Below are 19051 nucleotides of genomic sequence, written 5' to 3'. Positions count from 1 at the left end.
TACCTGAGCACACTGCAGGTGAAGGTTCTTCTCTGTAAGTTTGACTCCCATCTTGCACTCCACGTCACAGCAGGTACAAACAAGCATGGATGTTTGTCCCACCGGGTCACAGCATTATGAATGAGGAGATGCTGCTCATGGTTCGAATCAAGTTCCTTCTTTCCCGTTTCGTTTGAAGATTATTCATTAATTTTTGTGGGAAAAGGTCGGTTTGAGGACGAGTTTGGCTTCGTGGAATCATGAGTGTGTGGATAAATTAAGGGTTGCAGGGTTGAATTCCATCCTTTCACCTATTATTTCAGGATTAGAACATAAATGATTGAGAACCTTATTTAGACTTCAATAAGAAACAGGTTTGATGAGTGGTTGAAAACTTCTTTGGCTGATTGGAGTGCTGCAGGTTCGAATCCCAACCTTTTTACGGATCATTTAAGGATTTTATTCAATACATGCTTGTTAAAATTATTTGATGAAAATGCCTAACAGGTTGGGTAAATGAGTGAAACACAAGCCAGTGATGGTTGTGAGTTTGAATCCCATCTTTTTATTCTTTATTTTAGTATTTCAAGGTATCTTGATTGTTATTAAAAAAATATATAAAAAATTGCCATCAAAGGGTGAGTGTTTAAAGACTCGGTTTCTTTTAAGAGATGTATGGAGAGGCAGAAATGGTTTATGGGTGAAAAGTTTATTTCCAGCTGAGGTGAAACCAACCCTTCTCTTCAATGCCACAGAGATAACCAGGTGAATCATTGGTGGTGAGAATGGGTGATAAAGAGGGGGGGGGAGGGGGAGGTAACATCAACTGAGTTGTCCAGTTTAGGACAGAATGAAAAGATTTCATATCATCCCCCAAACAAAAGCATGATCATTTCTTTATGCACCTGTTTAACCCCACCCCTAACCTCCACACCAAATCTTGCTACTGTATATCCATCTTATCCACTCCTACATACTCCCCTACCTCCCATCCTTGTGTCTAAGCAGGATGTATGGCCTGAATGGTGCTCGCAGTCCTTTGGCATTTTTTTTTCCCATGCCTTGTTTGTCCATCTCCATTTATTCCACCCATATGTCCTGCTGTTGGCATTTCCCCCCACTCTCTTTCTGTTGTTCCATTTGTTACGTGACATCCTGACTCCTGATCTGTTCTGTGTTCTCCCTCTTCTACGAGTCTCAACTTTGTATACAAAAAAGGGAGAAAAGACATTTCAGAACAATAATGCCAAAAAGGCAAAAGCAGAAAGCACCGCTTCATCAATATCAATTTCGAGCCACATTCACGCAGAATGTCACATAACACCAGACGGCACATTTGTCCTCATCAGAATCTGTTTTATTTTTAAGTCAAGATAATGAAATCCCTCACATCATCACAAAGTCTGCATGAAAACATTTTTTTCTAAATCGCACTCAAAATACTGGAGGGAGGAGGTAGAGGGGGACGGTACTGCAGAACAGTTTTACAGTTAAGGGTTTGCAAACTTCGTGTCCACATTTTAAAAGCTCTCAATGACATAGGATTTCACTTCAGGCCTGTTTGTTTGTTTTTGCTGGCTCTTCAACAAGACAGGGGTTGTCCAACATTGCCTCACCTGTCATTAATCCACCCTCATTGCACATTGCATTCTTGCTGCGCAGCAGGTGTCCACAACAGGAATTGAAGATCATGTCTGTGCCACACCTGTAAGATTATAGTTCACACAGTGATGCACATCGTTTGGACATTCTCCATCAACAAACGGTTAAGGCAGAATTTTTGAAGATCTTTGGGTTGAAGATACGTCACTATCACAACAAAGGCTGGACTGCAGGTATTTTAAGCTAAAACAGGAATCAATGTTGAACTTTCACCGCACTTTGAGACAATACTTGTGTTTTTTGGTTTCTCAGCAAGTATGACAACAATATCAACAAGCATAAATATAAAGATAAAAATCCCAATATCAGGAAAAATAAAAAAGAAGTAAATACTCAAATTACTTTGTTTTAAAACTGTTTTTGAAGCATCCGAGAATAAATTAGAATGGCACTTGGGAGAGGGCATACCTCAACCAGGCTAAACAGTTTATGCTTTGTATCCCAATGATAGACCGGATCTGGATCCGGACCTGAACCCAAATCTCATCAGCTTTTTCCTATCACCTACTGAACTCATCCACCAAGTTGTCATAATCTGTCCACAACTTTTTGAAATACCAAGGTACATATCGTTTTTGGCCCCGTATAACAATTGTGATGAATCACTTAAAAATTATCGGATATGGATCTGCATCTGGCTCTTCACCAAAATTGAAACAATTTGTTCTTGTCACACACCCAACAAAAATGAAACAATTTGTTCTTGTCACACACCCAACCTGTCCACCAAGTTTCGTTTGAATACGTCCATAACCTTTTGAGACATCGTACTGTATATTGGTTTTGGCTCTATCTATCAATGATGATGAATCGCATAAACAACCTTCCATTGTTATTAGTCCCCTACTGGAGAGAGAGGGATAGGAGGAAGGGAACAGAGAGAGGAGAGGGAGGGAGCAGAGAGAGGGATAGGAGGGAGGGAGCAGAGAGAAGAGGGAGGGAGTATAGAGAGAGGAGAGGGAGTAGAGAGAGAGAGGAGGGAGGGAGTAGAGAGAGGGATAGGAGGGAGGGAGCAGAGAGAGAAGAGGGAGGGAGTAGAGAGAGAGGAGGGAGGGAGTAGAGAGAGAGGAGGGAGGGAGTAGAGAGAGAGAGGAGGGAGGGAGTAGAGAGAGAGAGGAGGGAGGGAGTAGAGAGAGAGGAGGGAGGGAGTAGAGAGAGAGAGGAGGGAGGGAGTAGAGAGAGAGAGGAGGGAGGGAGTAGAGAGAGAGAGGAGGGAGGGAGCAGAGAGAGGGATAGGAGGGAGGGAGCAGAGAGAGAAGAGGGAGGGAGTAGAGAGAGAGGAGGGAGGGAGTAGAGAGAGAGGAGGGAGGGAGTAGAGAGAGAAGAGGGAGGGAGTAGAGAGAGAGAGGAGGGAGGGAGTAGAGAGAGAGAGAGAGGAGGGAGGGAGTAGAGAGAGAGAGGAGGGAGGGAGTAGAGAGAGAGGAGGGAGGGAGTAGAGAGAGAGAGGAGGGAGGGAGTAGAGAGAGAGGAGGGTGGAAGCAGAGAGAGGTGGGAGGCAGCAGAGAGAGAAGAACGAAGGAGCAGAGAGAGAGGGGTGGGGGTAGGGAGCAGAGAGAGAGAGAGGAGGAAGGGAGCAGAGAGAGGAGGACGAGAGAGGAGGAGAGGGAGGGAGCAGAGCGAGGAGGTAGGGAGGAGAGAGGAGGAGAGGGAGGGAGAAGAAGGAGGAGAGAGAGGAGGGAGGGTAGAGAGAGAGGAGGGAGGGAGGAGAGAAAGGAGGGAGGGAGGAGATGGGAGAGAAGAAGGAGATGGGAGGGAAGGAGGAGATGGGAGGGAAGGAGGAGATGGGAGGGAAGGAGGAGATGGGAGGGAAGGAGGAGATGGGAGGGAAGTAGGAGATGGGAGGGCAGGAGGAGAGAGGAGGGAAGGAGGAGATGGGAGGGAAGGAGGAGAGAGAGGAGGGAAGGATGAGAGAGAGGAGGGAAGGAGGAGAGAGAGGAGGGAGGGGGAGAGAAAGGAGGGAGGGAGGAGAGAAAGGAGGGAGGAGAGGAGAGGGGAGGGAGGAAGGAATGTCGGGGAGAGAGAAGAGGGTGGGAGGAAGGAAGGGAGGGGAGAGAGAAGAGGTAGGAAGGAAAGGAGGGGAGAGAGAAGAGGTCGGAAGGAAGGGAGGGGAGAGAGAAGAGGACGGACGGACGGAGGGAGGCGAGAGAGAGAGAGAGAGAGAGAGAGAGAGAGAGAGAGAGAGAGAGAGAGAGAGAGAGAGAGAGAGAGAGAGAGAGAGAGAGAGAGAGAGAGAGAGAGAGAGAGAGAGAGAGAGAGAGAGAGGACGGAGGGAGGGGAGAGAAAAGAGGACGTACAAAGGGAGAGGAGAGAGAAGAGGACTGACGGAGGGAGAGGAGAGAGAAGAGGATGGACGGAGGGAGGGGAGAGAGAAGAGGACGGACGGAGGGGAGAGAGAAAGAGGACGGACGGAGGGGAGAGAGAAGAGGACGGACGGAGGGAGGGGAAAAAGAAGAGGATGGATGGAGAGAGGGGAGAGAGAAGAGGACGGACGGAGGGAGGGGAAAGTGAAGAGGACGGACGGAGGGAGGGGAGAGAGAAGATGAAGGAAGGAAGGGAGAGGAGAGAGAAGAGGATGGAAGGAGGGACGGAGAAGAGGATGGAGGGAGTGGGCGGAGATGTGGTTGGAGGGAGGGGACAAAGAAGAGGACGGAAGGGAGGAGAGGTAGAAGAGGACGGAGGTAGGGGAGGGAGAAGAGGGCAGAAGGAGGGAGGGGAGAGAAAAGAGGACGGACGGAGTGTCGATGCAATTTCTCGAAAATTAGTATAATGGGTTTGAGGGTGATAAATACAATAGTAAATGTTGTCAATTAAAACTTGATATTAAAATAAAAATGTTGATTCTGAAATTGAAAATGTACTTTAATATGATATGATTCTATGGGCTTGAACATGTATCTATTTTAATTTTAATTATCATAATCATATTGTTGCGGTTGTGGAAATTCGCAAACCACCATTCAGGTCCCGTAGGTGAGATATCTCTGTAAGTACATGTGTAGTTAGCCCCAAACCCGTTGTATAGAGGGAATTTATGTGATCCATCCGGGCTGCGACGCTTTGAGATAGCCGTTTTTCTGTCTATCTTTATTTTGAACCAACCACACTCCAACCATCACACAACAACCACCAACCACAACGCCGCTTCACAACAACAACAACAACACCAACAGCCACGGTCTTTACCTTCAAAACTCGCTCCCGCAAACATTTCATCACCGCCATTCCAAACAGCACCATGGCCAGAAACCACCACCATAAACCCTCCATCACCTTCACCTCTCTCCTTCTACGGCCATTCCCGCACCACCTGTGAGCACCGAGCGTCAGGCTGTCCTGGGCTCGTACGGGACGCGCGCCGAGCCGCGAGTGCAAAATGCGGCCTTTCCAAGGAGAATTCGGATCAGGAATGCTACACGCCCACTTCTGATCCATCCAATCAGCAAGCGCGGGGCGGTTTGGCCCCGCCTCTAGGCGCGTCTGTGTGGAATCGAGATATGCAAATTGTAAGATCAGGGGAGATTCACGCCCCTTTTTCTCTCCATCCAATGGGCGAGCGTGGCTCCGCCCCCAAGCTCATTCTGATCCAGAAATTTGCATATGGGTTCTCCTGCCGGCCTATAAAGCGCCGAGCACAAGGCGAATCTGGGGAGAGTCGGCCTTGGAAGAGCGGAGAGTGGCAGAAAAGGCAGAGTCGGCCTTGGAAGAGCGGAGAGTGGCAGAAGAGTGGAGAGAGTTTTGGGCAGAGGCAGTTTGGAGCGAGGAGTGGAGTCGGGAGGCGAGGGCATCCCGGTGGTTTTCGGCAGTTGGCTGAGGAGAATTGGGGGGAAGAGACCGAGGAGTTTGGGTCCGAGGAAAGGACGGCGACGAGGTCGCGGTGGAATCGCTCGTCACGGGACCCAAGCAAGCCAGCTATACTCTTTCCCCAGAGCATCAACAATTCCCCCCCCTTTTTCCCCCGCGCTGAGATAGTGCGAAAAGGGGGCCCCGTTCCCACCCCACTCCAAGCAGTGCCAACGAAACCCGCGAAGGAGCATGAAGTCGGGGCACCGCCGCACTGCCACATTTGCGGCTCATCACAAAGACGCGGGTAGGACCCACCCGGTCTCGCGGACCTGACCGCTCTTTCAGGTCCCGCGCAAATATTAGCCCACAGGCCCCGTCTGCCCCCTTGTCTTTGAGGGTGGCCTTTTCTTTTGTTTCTGTGTAAACGTGTGTGTGTGGCGCCAGTCTGGTGAAGTTAAACTGTTAAGTGTTGCCGTGTGTCGGTCTTATTCAGTAGTATCTCTGCGTCATTGTTTCTTTTGTTACATCTGCTTTTTGTGCATAATTGTTTTAATTGTATATGTGTGCTCTCCATGTGCCGCAGAATAAATGTGCATCATGTTGAACTGTTTTCCCGTTTCGCTTCGTCTTTTCTTTAATTGAATCTCCATCTTGCTTCACGTAAAGGGTTGGTAGTGGGCTTAATAAGCCCGATAATTAATCGGAACCGTCGAGGCCGACGATAACACCGCTCGGTTATCCCGATAGTACGGAATGGATCGCTTAAGCGGCCCGTGTCCGGAGCCGACCTGCGGCGAGGTGCGATCGCCCGGTCTACCCTCCGCGTGGGTACTTCGGTAGGTCGAGTTTGGTGAACAACCCTATCCCACGCGGGTGGCCGATTGGCACGATCGTGGTGAGGCCGAAAGGCCCACCCGTGACTAGCTCCCGGCGTTAGTCCGAGAGGGTCACGACAGAATTGCCCGTCCGGTGGGCGACGTGCCGCGATTTGAGTCACGTGGCCGTTCGCACGCCGGCGGGCGCGAATTCGCAACAATATCTTTCCTTTGAATGGAATGATCGACCTGACTATTGAAAATGTGATGAGCAGGCCAACTTTTCAAGTAAGCTGGATTCAGTAAAAAAAGAATTGCCCATTATTGAAACATATATTTTACTTACTAAGGGATTTTATGACACTAGTACGTGCCCGTACGTACGTGGCCATACGTGCACAAAAAAAGAAAAAAGAAGAATTGTGACGTCAATCATGACATCATAGCACCGTGTACTGTCATTGGTTTGGTAAATAAATGGCCATAGCTTGGGAACCACTTGTCCGATTAACATCAAACCTTGAAAAGGTACATACTCAGGGTCCCAGCAATATACCTAGCAAGTTTCAATTAGATCGGACCAGTGGTTGTCGAGAAACAGCGGTCGCAGACACACACGCACAGACAAACACACACACACACACAGATATTTCCACGTGCATGCCCGTACGTGCGTGCCAGTACGTGTGTGGCTGTACGTGCGTTTCCTGCCAAGCGAGCAGTTCGTTCTTCATCCGTTTCAGCTGCACGACGCCTTGTCACTTGCGTAGCATTTCATTTCAAGCGAGCAGCTCGTGTTTCGTCCGATTCCATTGTGCGTGCACGACGTGCAGCTTCGTTCCTTCGCTCTCGTAAACGACGACTGGATTGGGGCATTCTTTCAATTAGATCTGACCAACCGTATCATAAATGGCCATAACTTGGGAAACAGCTGAAACGGATGAAGAAGAACGATATCAAACCTTGAAAAGGCACATACTCAGGTCCCCAGCGTAAATTGTGACATCATATCAAAAAAAAAGAAGAAAAAAAAGAATTGTGATGATACTCGTGACGTCATAGCACCGTGTCCTGTCATTGGTTGGTAAATAAATGGCCATAACTTGGGAAGCACCTGTACGATTAATATCAAACCTTTAAAAGGCACATCCACAGGTCCCCAGCAATATTCCTGGCAAGTTTCAATAGGCACGCCCATAGGTGCGGGCCCGTTGGTGCGTGCCCGTAGGTGCGGGCCCGTACGTGCGTGCCTGTACGTGCGTGCCCATAGGTGCGGGCCCGTACGTGCGTGCCCGTACGTGCAAAAAATATATATATATTGTACCCTGGAGTACCGGCGGAGCCAAGGGCCATCGATAAATATATATATATATATATATATATTGCGACATCAATAGTGATGTCATAGCACCATGTCCTGTCATTGGTTGATAAATAAATGGCCGTAACTTGGGAACTGCTCGTCCAATTAATATCAAACATTAAAAAGGCACATCCGCAGGGCCCCAGTAATATTCCTGGCAAGTTTCAATCAGATCGGACCAGTGGTTGTCGAGAAACGGCGGTCGCAGACACTCATACAGACACACACACACACACACACACACACACACACACACACACACACACACACAGATTGCTGGAATTATAGATAGACTAGTTCACGAGTACATGCCCGTTAAAAAAAAAAACAAAAAAAACATTCAAACCACGAGCAAGAAACAACAACCACACAGGCCGTTTCTTCACTCCAGCGTGCCCGTACGTGCGTACACCGTAAGTTCGCATATCGCAGTTACGATTCTTCACAAATTAGTTTTAATGGCAAATTATTCAATTAGCGCCAACGTATTTTGCGTTTTCGCAATGTCGTCGCAAGGAAAAACACAAACAGAAGACAAGAGAGAGAAAAAAAAAACGTTCATGCAAAAAAAAAAAAATTCTTCCTCGTTCGGAGCATACCAGCTCAATCTGATGTTACCGAAATTTATGCACCGTCTAATATGAAAACGATCATAACGTGGGGCATTGTGTTTATATATAAATGCGTATAAGAAATCGAGACATTATTAGAATACACGAAGTCATCACTCTCCGGAAGTCCATACATTGTAACCGTAATGGGGAATGCGGCTGAGGTTCCCTTCCCCCATCGGCCACGCCCACGCAGCAACGTGTCTCGTCATTGGTTGGAAAATAAATGGCTATAACTTGGGAAGCACTTGTCCTATTAATATCAAACCTTTAAAAGGCACATTCTCAGGTCCCCAGCAATATACCTGGCAATTTTCAATTAGATCAGACCAGTGGTTGTTGATGATAAATATAAGGTACCAGCAAGCTGGATAGAGGAATGTTATTACAACTCAACTAAGAATGTTGGTCTAAGGAAATGTCCAGATGTATTCTAAAAACCCTGCTTGATTTATATTCCCTAGTCTGCGAAAGAAGCTGGTTGAACCTTTCCCCTTCCATACCATGAATTTTATGTGATCCATCTTGTGCATCCTTTGAGAAGAGGTACCCAAAGGATTTCAGTGTTGACATCATTCCTGTGCCGGGAGAGAGTCTACACATCTGGTCTTCAAATATACACTGCAATCCTTTGAAATTAAGCTGATTACTGCACAAAAGCTGGAAATGCTTTCCACCTGGAAATACATCGACCTGACAAACTGTGGCAGCAGCATTTAAAATGACAAAGAGCTGTATCTCACTGAACACTTGATACGACATTAAAATTCTCCATGTATTTCAGAGATCTGAAACAAGTTTGTATTCCGATCACTCCCATGCGCATTTGTATATGTTTGTTTTTGTTTATTTTGTTTGTTAAATAAATGTTCAAATGTACAGGATGATTGAGAAATTTCTTCGATCGGAGGGAGGGGAGAGAGCAGAGGACAAACAGCGGGAGGGGAGAGAGACGAGGACGGACAGCGGGAGGGGAGAGAGACGAGGACAGACAGCGGGAGGGAGAGAGACGAAGACGGACAGCGGGAGGGGAGAGAGACGAGGACGCACAGCGGGAGGGGAGAGAGACGAGGACGGACAGCGGGAGGAGAGAGAGACGAGGACGGACAGCGGGAGGGGAGAGAGACGAGAACAGACAGCGGGAGGGAGAGAGACGAAGACGGACAGCGGGAGGGGAGAGAGACGAGGACGGACAGCAGGAGGGGAGAGAGGAGGACGGATGGAGGGAGGGGGAGAGAGAAGAGGACAGACGGAGGGAGGGGAGAGAGAAGAGGACGGACAGCGGGAGGGGGAGAGAGGAGGACGGACGGAGGGAGGGGGAGAGAGGACAGACGGAGAGAGGGGGAGAGAGGAGGACGGAGGGAGGGGAGAGAGAAGAGGATGGACGGAGGGAGGGGAGAGAGAAGAGGATGGACGGAGGGAGGGGAGAGAGAAGAGGACGGACAGAGGGAGGGGAGAGAGAAGAGGACGGATGGAGGGGAGAGAGAAGAGGACGGATGAAGGGGAGAGAGAAAAGGACTAAAGGAGGGGACAGAGAAGTGGGTGGACAGAGGGAGGGGACAAAGAAGAGGAAGAAGGGAGGGGACAGAGAAGAGGATTGAGGGATTTTTTTATGATGTCATAATTGCAAATGTAGAATGCTACATCTGAAGAGTATGAAAATTTCTGAGGGTCATCTCGGGATAAAATGGTCCACAGAAAATAATTTGATGATGTCATCGGTCACGTGATTTGACAGCCATATTGTTTAAAAACAAAATCCTTCAAAAACCTCTGAAGTGGCTGAACAGATTGAGGCGAATCTTTACAGGTATGACCACATGTCCATGAGGAACAAAACGTTCACATATGTCATATGCCACATGGTTTGGCAGCCATATTGGATTTACCCTAAAACGTATTTTTAAAATCTTATTCTGCAGAATGGCTGGACAGATCAAGGGGAAACGTCACAAAAATGTTACCCAAGCCTTGGGTGTACAAGTTTGTAAAGGAATAATTGATAGGTTCAATATTGGATTGAAGAAAAATATTAAATAATGTTTTCTCTTGAACCGATTAATCAATAGACATGAAACTTCACAATTGTGATCTCGTAGTGACAGTGAATAATACATGTTTTAAATTTCAACTTGATCAGGCACATGGTAAGGCAGCCAGAATAATTTAAGTTTTTTAATTTTTGTTCTTTTTAATTATTTATTTTAAATTTTGAAAAAGGCTCGCTTGGTTGTGCCTGGATGGGTTTGTGGCTCAAGGAGTAGCATCTAAAATGCGAATCCTATCAAGGTTCCTCCTGATGATTTCATCTTTGCTTTTTGCTTGTTTGGGTTTCTTCTGATTACTCCAATCCAGGACTACCTATTTGGTCTCCGTCCATTGGTCGGGTTGTCGGCGACTAAACCGTCTCCCGCACCAGGTTTTCTCGTGAGGAGGGTGTTTGGATATGGACACCCAGCAGGATTAAAAACAAAACCTGTCAAAGGGTGGAGGAGCTCCTTGTGAGCCAAGGGCCATCCATATCTAGTGCCCAACTGTGTCTGCGGACGTCCTCCTGCAGTTGGGTTACTTTTTTATCAGGAGGTTGGTGGCAGGATTTGCACTCCGGCCACCGTAAAACCCTTCATTCCACAAAATACAAAAACGCAAAAAAATCTGAAAACCCACTCCGTGGGAGTACCTCCTGTGCAGCTTCCCTTCACAGGGCAGCTCACCGGATGATAGGATTGGGGCAAAGCCTTCGGGACCCCCCATCTTTGATGATAGGAGGGAAACCACGGGATAACATCCCTGGGTCAGATTGCGGGAGAGTGTGTCGGAGTGGTGCTGAGGTGTCGTCCACCAGACGGCGGTCTCCTTGGGTTAACCTGAGGCGGTCCCTTCGGGTGGGTGCCTGGAATTTCCTAGCCCGAAGAGAGGATGATCACCTGTCTCTGTTATAATCTGAGCTCAAGCGTTTGGACATCAGGATTGCAGTTCTCTCTGAGGTTCGGAGACCGGATTGCGGCGAGATAATGGTGGGTGGTTACACCTGCTGTTGGTCTGGTCGCTCTGATGGTTACCATACTCAAGGAGTTGAAGCTGTGTCCAATAAGCTGACCCCAATGATAATTGAGGTAACACCGGTCAACGAGCGTATTATGAGATTAAGGATTCGTCACTCCTTAGGTGTCATTTCCCTGGTCTCTGTTTATGCTCCGACTGAGGCGAGTGATCTCACCGTGAAGGATGCATTCTACGCCACGCTCGAGTCTGTGGTTGATCAGTGCCCCAGACGAGATACAGTTCTAGTCTTGGGGGATTTCAGTGCTTCAACTGGAACTGCTAGGGATGGTTATGAGATACGTGTTGGTCCCCATGGGTCATGAACTATGAACCAGAATAGCACTAAGTTCCTTGACTTTGCAAGAAGTCATGGACTTAGGGTGGCTGGTTCATGGGTTCAGCACCCACAAGCTCATCGCTGGACTTGGTATTCCAACGCTGGCGGTGCGGCAAAGGAGATTGACCATGTCCTCATTGACGGTCACTGGAGGATGATCCAGAACTGCAGGGTCTACCGGAGTGCTCAGTTCCTCAATACTGACCACAGGCTTATTGTAGCGACTCTGAAGCTGCACCTTAAATCCTGGAGAATGGTACCATCCCAGCCTAGGCTGGATGTTGCCAAGCTCAGGGATGAGAGAGTAGCTGAGGAGTTTGCGAACAGACTGAGTGGACACTTGGGGGGTCTGGGTGCTTTGGGGTGTCCTGAAGAGTTGTGGAGTGCCTTCAAGACCACCGTCCTTGATGTTGCCGGTGGATGTCTTGGAACTCACCGCAGGGCAAAGAAGAATTTTGTCTCTCAAGGGACACTGGATACCATTGACCAGAGTCACAGGGCCAGGATGAATGGCAGAGCTGAGCTGTTCAGGGAGCTGAGGCGTAAAACTGTACGTGCACTGAGGGTGGACAAGGAGGCCTATGTGCGAGGAATCTGTGAGGGGGTAGAGCATCACCTGTGGACAGGTGATTCTCGTCCCGCTTACAGGGGAATTCGCGCATTGCGTTCATTCAAGCCCATCCCTCGGAGCACTGCAGTTAGAGCAGAGAGTGGTAGGCTCTTGACAGAGGAGTCTGAAGTGAAGGCCCGCTGGGCCGGTTACTTTGAGCAGTTGTACCAGGCTGATCCCCCAGCTGTTGAGTTGAACGTCAAGGGTGTTACAATCCCTGTTGCTGACCCTCGAATCAACTGTGGTCCACCTTCGCTTGTGGAAACACAGGCTGCGGTGAACCGGTTGAAATAGGGCAAAGCTCCAGGGATCTGTGGCATCCATGCTGAACTTCTCAAGGCTGGTGGAAATGCTGCACTCGTGTTGTTGCATGCAGTTTTGTGCTCTGCCTGGAACACAGGCATCATCCCAACTGATTGGAAGAGGGGCCTTGTTGTTCCTCTCTGGAAAGGGAAGGGTGATCGCCAAGACGGCAACAACTACTGAGGGGTGACGCTGCTCTCAGTACCGGGCAAGGTCTTTGCTCGGATAATTCTTGATGGGGTTCACCACCATCTGCCCTGAGCACCAGCGTCCAGAGCAGTCAGGTTTTACACCAAAGAGGTCAACGATTGACCGTATCCTTGCTCTTCGTGTCCTCACCGAACGCAGACGAGAGTTTCGGCAGGGGCTGCTTGCATCCTATGTTGATGTCTGTAAAGTGTTCGATTCAGTGAATCGGGATGTCCTCTGGAGGATTCTTGGTCTTCGGCGGATGCCACCAAAACTGATCGATCTGATGTCTGAACTCTACTCTGGTACTGAGAGTGCTGTGAAGTGTGGTGGTACCATCTCTGACTTATTTCCAGTTGTTACTGGAGTTCGTCAGGGGTGTGTACTGGCCCCCACACTTTTCAGCACTTGTATGGACTGGATTTTAGGGAGGATGTCAGAGAGATCAAGCTGCGGTGTATCGTTTGGGAATGTCAAGATCTTGGACCTTGATTTTGCAGATGATGCAGTCATCTTTGCGGAGACTTTAGATATCCTTTTGGGGACCCTCGAGGTGCTGAATGAGGAGTCGGAGCCACTGGGATTACAGGTTTCTTGGATAAAAACTAAGATCCAGGCTTTCGGTGACATCTTGGATGCTGCTGTCCTGTCTGTTTGTGGTGAGGATGTTGAGGTCATGGAGAGATTCACTTACCTTGGCAGTGATATTCATGTCTCTGCTGGCTGTGAGTCAGAGGTCAATAGACGTTTGGGTCGGGCCTGGGGAGTAATGGATTCACTGGATCATGGGGTGTGGCGCTGCCGGTACCTGTGCGGGAGGACGAAAGTCCGAGTCTTCAGGTCCTTGGTACTTTCAGTCTTGCTCTATGGATGCGAGACTTGGACTCTGACCAAGGATCTGAGATGGAGACTTAATTCCTTTGGTACCAGGTCTCTTCGGAGAATCCTTGGCTATCGCTGGTCGGATTTTGTGTCCAACGAGCGGTTGCTGAGAGAGACTCGGATGAGATGTGTTACCTGCATAGTCCGTGAGCGTCAGTTGCGGCTGTATGGACATATGGCTCGTTTTCCTGACGCTGATCCTGCTCACCAGATTCTCTCAGCGGGGGAGTCTCGTGAGTGGAGGAGACCAGTGGGCCGACCAGGTGCCTCGTGGTTGCAGCAGGCTGACCATCATCTCAAGGAGATTGGGATGGGCCTGGCATCTGCCTGGGGGATGGCCAGACGGAGGCCCCTGGAGTACCGGCGGAAAGTGGACGCAGCGATGCGCTGTTCTGGCACATGCTCCCATACCTGACCTGACCTATTCTAAATTCAATTGAATAATAATGAAAAACGTCATGGATTAGGGTCAGGTGTCCAAATCAAAGTGGGACGTCTTGGTACCAAGTCATCACTGCCTGCAGTTATAAAGTGGCAGTTGTAATTATGCCTCTTATTAATTGCATAACACACCAGCATACAAACGCCACACAAAATACACCACACAAAACAAGTTCTGGCGAGGGTCTGCAATCTCTGATTGCTCATTCTAGTTTTTCTTTGTATTTATCTATGCCGAAGTGACGATATGATGATCAGGCATTTGATGATATGAGTGAGGAAAATGAAGAAAAAACAAAAACTTTATTGTGAATAAAATGTTGCGGCCTGTTTTAACTAAGGCATTTTGGTGAGCAGGCCAAATAAAATGGTGAATTAAGACCACAACAAGGAACAGCGAGGTATCCAAGGATGATGCCTTGATGAAGGATAATTAAATAAAGCTGTTAATTATCTTCAAAAGGGGTGTTCAATTAACCGAAACACAATTTTCACTCATGCGCTTCCTTGGGGTTTTCTTAGTATGTGTGTAAAGTTTCAGGCTGCTGGGTTTATTGGTTTTGAAGTTATGGAGGACACACACACACACGCACACACACACACACACACACGCACACGCACACGCACACATTGCTGGAATTATAGATAGATGAAATCGGTAGAGCCTCAAAACGAACGAAAGAATAGAGTGAGGAAGTTTATTCCAAAGGCGGGAAAAAAGAGGAATGAAAGAGTGAAGATGAGCAGTGATTCGTGATTTTGGTAGTTTTACCAGAAGGGGGTTGTTGGCGGACCTTGAGCGCCCCGTTGGCTGCTGAATTAACACCAGGGGGTTGACTCAGCCTGTCATCCTTCCGAGGTCGTCGAAATGAGTACCAGTGTACTGGTCCCTGTGTATGCCCCGGTTAGAATAGGTGTACCATATCCCTGTGTGTCGTTAGAGGCGACCAGGGTTGGCGTCAGGAAGGGCATCCGGCCGTAAAACATTTTTTTTTTTTGTATACCTTGGTCGAGGCTCGTATGAGAGCTAACACACAACTCACAGCAAGGAGGCATGACACAAGAGGGGCGGGAGTGGAAGGGACAAAACAGTGAGGAACAGACACATTAGGTGAACTGTGGAAGGGAGAGGGATGGGGATGGGACGGGGATCATGGCGAAGAGATGGACATTTCAGGGACTTTCAGGAAGGAAAGCAGGAGAAATGAAGGAAGTGGGCTTGGGTGGATTATCGGGGGTAGAAAAGATCGAGGATTTGGATGGGGGAAGATAAGAGGTGGTGGTGAACAGCTGTTTTGAAAGCCTGGAGGGAAGAATGGGAAAGAATAGAGTGAGGAAGTTTATTCCAAAGGCGGGAAAAAAGAGGAATGAAAGAGTGAAGATGAGCAGTGATTCGTGATTTTGGTAGTTTTACCAGAAGGGGGTTGTTGGCGGACCTTGATCGCCCTGTGGAAATGTGGTGGGGACAAATCGCAGAGAGAGCAGGGGGGGCAAGGCTGGAGAGGAGTCGTTGGAAGACAGAAAGACCACCGACCAACCTGCGGTGATTGAGTGAGAGGCCCAAAGACTCAGCTTCATTGCGGGAGATGCCGATGATCTTAAATGCCTTGGTTTCGACAGCGTGAAGCCGAGAAAGGTGGGAGGCAGGAGCACCAGCCCAGAGGGGAGAGCAGTACTCCATCAGGCTACGGCCAAAAGCTTTGTAAGTGGTCAGGAGCTCAAGAGGGCCGAGGAAGGACTTAGCACGACGGTGGATTCCCAGTCGGCGACTGGCTTTTGAGGCAAGGTTGGAAATGTGACTTTCCCAGGAAAGGTCATGGCAGATAGTGAGACCTAGAAGCTTGAAAGAAAAGACTTCTTCCAGAGGATTTTTGAGAAAGTGGATGGGGGGGTTTTGTAAACGGTCCTTTCAAAAAGACATAGTGAGAGTGTGAGATTTGTCTGGATTGAAAGACATGTTCCACGTGTTGGACCAGTTTGTGATTTTGTCCAGATCTGCAGTGAGTGAAGAAGCTGCTGCTTGCCGGTCTGAGGGATGACAGATAGTACGGCAGAGGGTGGAGTCATCAGCAAAGAGATAAGGAGGATTTTCCAGAGAGTCCGAGAGATCATTGATGAAAACCAGAAAAAGAACAGGGCCCAGAACGCTACCTTGAGGAACACCAGCCTGCACAGGAAGAGGGGATGAAAGAACTCCATTTAGGGCCACACGTTGACTGCGACAGGAGAGGAAGTCTGCGAGCCATGAGTGGAGATGGCCTTGAATACCATGGGAAGAGAGTTTGGTGAGTATGGCAGGGTGCCAGACTGTGTCAAAAGCACGTGATATGTCCAGGGATACGGCTCGGATTTCCTGTCTGGCATTGAGGACCTCTATCCATTGATGGGAGAGCAGAAGCAGCATATCCAGGGTAGAGTGACCTGATGGCAGATGACCTTGGGCAAATGAGAGGGTGAATAGAACAGAGAGAGGGTGAGCAAGAGCAGAAGAGCAGGCTTTGAGGACACGTGGGCTGATGCCGTCTGGACCGGTTGCAGAATCTGACTCGAGGTTTGAAAGCAAGCTCTCCACCTTGTTAGGAGAAAACGACACAGAGTCCAGGGACAGTTGGGTGCGACTGGGTAAAGTGGGTAGAGATAGTGATGGGTTTAGGACACAAGATTTAGCTGCAAACACCGAGTTTTGACATTCAGCTTTATCACGTGTGGAATCAGCAGTGCGGCCATTTGAGGTAAGGGAGGGGATGGAGGGGGAACATACACCAGAAACAGATTTGATTAAACGCCACCAGGATTTTGAGGAGGGAGAGAGGTTTGAGAGTTCAGACTTGAGATGAGAAAGATGTTGTTTTCTGGCTCTCCTAAGGGTAGATACACACTTGTTCCGAGCTTTGTGGAAAGAACTGAGATTGCCCTCAGTTGGGTTTGCTTTCCATGAGGCAAAGGCAAGTTGTTTCAGGACAACTGCCTCGCCACAAGCTTCAGTAAACCAAGGGCGGGAGGAAGGGTAAGACAACTGAACACGAGAGGGGATAAATCTGTGCATGAGGGAGAGCAAGTTTCTTTGAAAGAATTCCCAGGATGAGTTGATGTTTGAGAAAGTAGTGATAGGAGACCAGTCTGTAAGTTTGATGGCTGCTCGGAGACCCTGCCAGTCGGCTTGAGTGAAATGCCAGACTCGACGGCGGTGAGGTGGTTCTCTGATAACAGCCAGAGAGATGTCCACTTTGACAAGGACGTGGTCAGAAGAACCAATTGAAGCGAAGGAAGAGCAGCAGATATTGTCAGGGAAATTTGTCAAAATCAGATCCAGAAGAGATGGAGTACCATTGGTTGAGATCCGGGTCGGGAAGTTGACCGAATGAGTCAGTCCCAATGAGTCGCAGAAAGCTTTTGCTGAGGTGCCATGGCAGGTGAGAGAGGTACCCACACCTAGCCAAACTGGCGTGATGACAATTGAAGTCACCACATAAGAGGAAGAGAGAGTTTGGATGAGAAGATAGAAGATGGTCCATGTTTTCGGATAGTGAGGTGTAGATGGAGTCATCACTGTTCGGTGGACGGTACAGTACACATATAAACATGAGGTGGGAGTGGAGGGGAAGCCGAAGCCAGAGGTATTCCTGGGGGTGTGGGGGAGTGAGAGCAGTGCAGGGAGAGTGAGGAATAGAGTCTTTGATGAAGAGAGCAACACCTCCACCAGGACGAGGCTCAGGTCTGTCATACCGTAAGAGGGAGTAACCGGGGAGAGATACTTGGGAGTCAGACACGTCTTGGGAGAGGAAAGTTTCTGTTAGGCAGATAATGTCTGGTTTGTCAGTGGCAACCTGTATGGAAAGATCTGAAAGGTTTGAGCGAAGGCCCCGGATATTTGAGGTCCACACTTTTAATGAAGAGGTAGGGGAGGAGGCTTTGGGTGCAGGAGGTGGAGGGGGAGGGGGAGGGTAGGACAAGGGACGAGGGGGGCAGGTAAGGAGGGTTGCTGAAGGAGTGTGGGGTATTGCAGAATAGCGAGGGGAGTGGGCCGAATGAGGAGGAGAAAAGGCTCTGTGGTGCTGGGGGAGAGGGGGACAAGAGACAAGGAAGAAGGCAGTTGAGGATTTGAGGAGGTGGAGTGAAGAGATGGAGGTGAGAGGGCAGTGGAGGGAGGCAGGTTGGTGGATGAGAGGGGGGCAACTTTGAGAAGGAAGAGTGAGGGCGATGAAAGGTGGGAGAAAGGTGAGGGGGGAATTTTTGAGAGAGGTGAGACGGAGGCTTGCAGGGAGAAGAGTGGGATGGTTGCTTTGAGAGTGAGAGTGAGGGGTGAGGGGGTGAGTTGGCACTGAAGTTGGAAAAAAAGAATGGTTGATGGAAAGCGAGCATCCATGGCAAACTGTGGTTTTTAAAAGTTTTAGGTCAGAGATGCGATTTAACACAATTCTTGATGGATGCAATGAAGGCGAATTCAGAGCATGGAGAGAAGAAGCGCTGTAATAGTTGGATTTTTTGGGCAAGGAATGAAGGAGAGGTCGAAATGAGAGCAGTCTGTTAAAATAGCAGAAGAGTAGTGTGTTGTGAAACAGTAAAGAGTACCACATGTGTGAGAGAGGAAGATGAAGCATTATAAGATCGTTTTTGTTGTTAAAAATAATGTATGAGAGAGTTCAACAGATTAGGTCATGGAAGTGTAAAAAAAAAAAATCGAGGAAGACGAGGAGGAAGTTAAGAGGAAGAAGAAGAAGCAGAATCGGGAGAAGGTGAGCGTGTTGTTGTTGTTGTTGGGTATATATATATATATATTTTTTTTTGTTGTTGTTGTTGTTGTTGTTGTTGTTGTTGTTGTTAATATTAATGTATGAGAGAGTTCAACAGATTAGGTCATGGAAGTGTAAAAAAAAAAAATCGAGGGAGAAGACGAGGAGGAAGTTAAGAGGAATGAAGAAGAAGCAGAATCGGGAGAAGGTGAGCGTGTTGTTGTTGTTGTGGGGTATTTTTTTATTTATTTATTTATTTATTTCTTTTGAGATAAGAAAGAGATTAGTTGGGAGAATG

The 19051-nt window shown here is 48.4% G+C and overlaps 1 protein-coding gene across 8 annotated transcripts in view; it reads right to left on the bottom strand.

Moving 5' to 3' along the window:
- Positions 1–685: 685 nt before the first annotated feature.
- Positions 686–19051, bottom strand: part of LOC147012107 (glutathione synthetase-like) — a 50463-nt gene continuing 32097 nt past the window's right edge. For 4 of the 8 annotated variants that reach the window (XR_015052032.1, XR_015052033.1, XR_015052034.1 and 1 more), the window contains one exon: positions 1597–1684. Coding sequence is in view for 4 of the 8 variants with exons in the window: in XM_085858370.1 (XP_085714496.1) it covers positions 1531–1684 (154 nt within the window). In the remaining 4 variants the exon portion in view is untranslated. Of the gene's footprint in view, positions 1685–19051 lie in introns of all 8 variants that reach the window. The other 4 variants (XM_085858370.1, XM_085858373.1, XM_085858372.1 and 1 more) reach the window with 4 other exon arrangements.

Source organism: Eptatretus burgeri, chromosome 15, assembly GCF_056783735.1.
Source record: "Eptatretus burgeri isolate ZD-2024b chromosome 15, Ebu_testis_v1, whole genome shotgun sequence".
Taxonomy (NCBI): domain Eukaryota; kingdom Metazoa; phylum Chordata; class Myxini; order Myxiniformes; family Myxinidae; genus Eptatretus; species Eptatretus burgeri.
The sequence above is the reverse complement of the archived record's forward strand: the minus strand, read 5'-3'. Positions and strand labels throughout refer to the sequence as shown.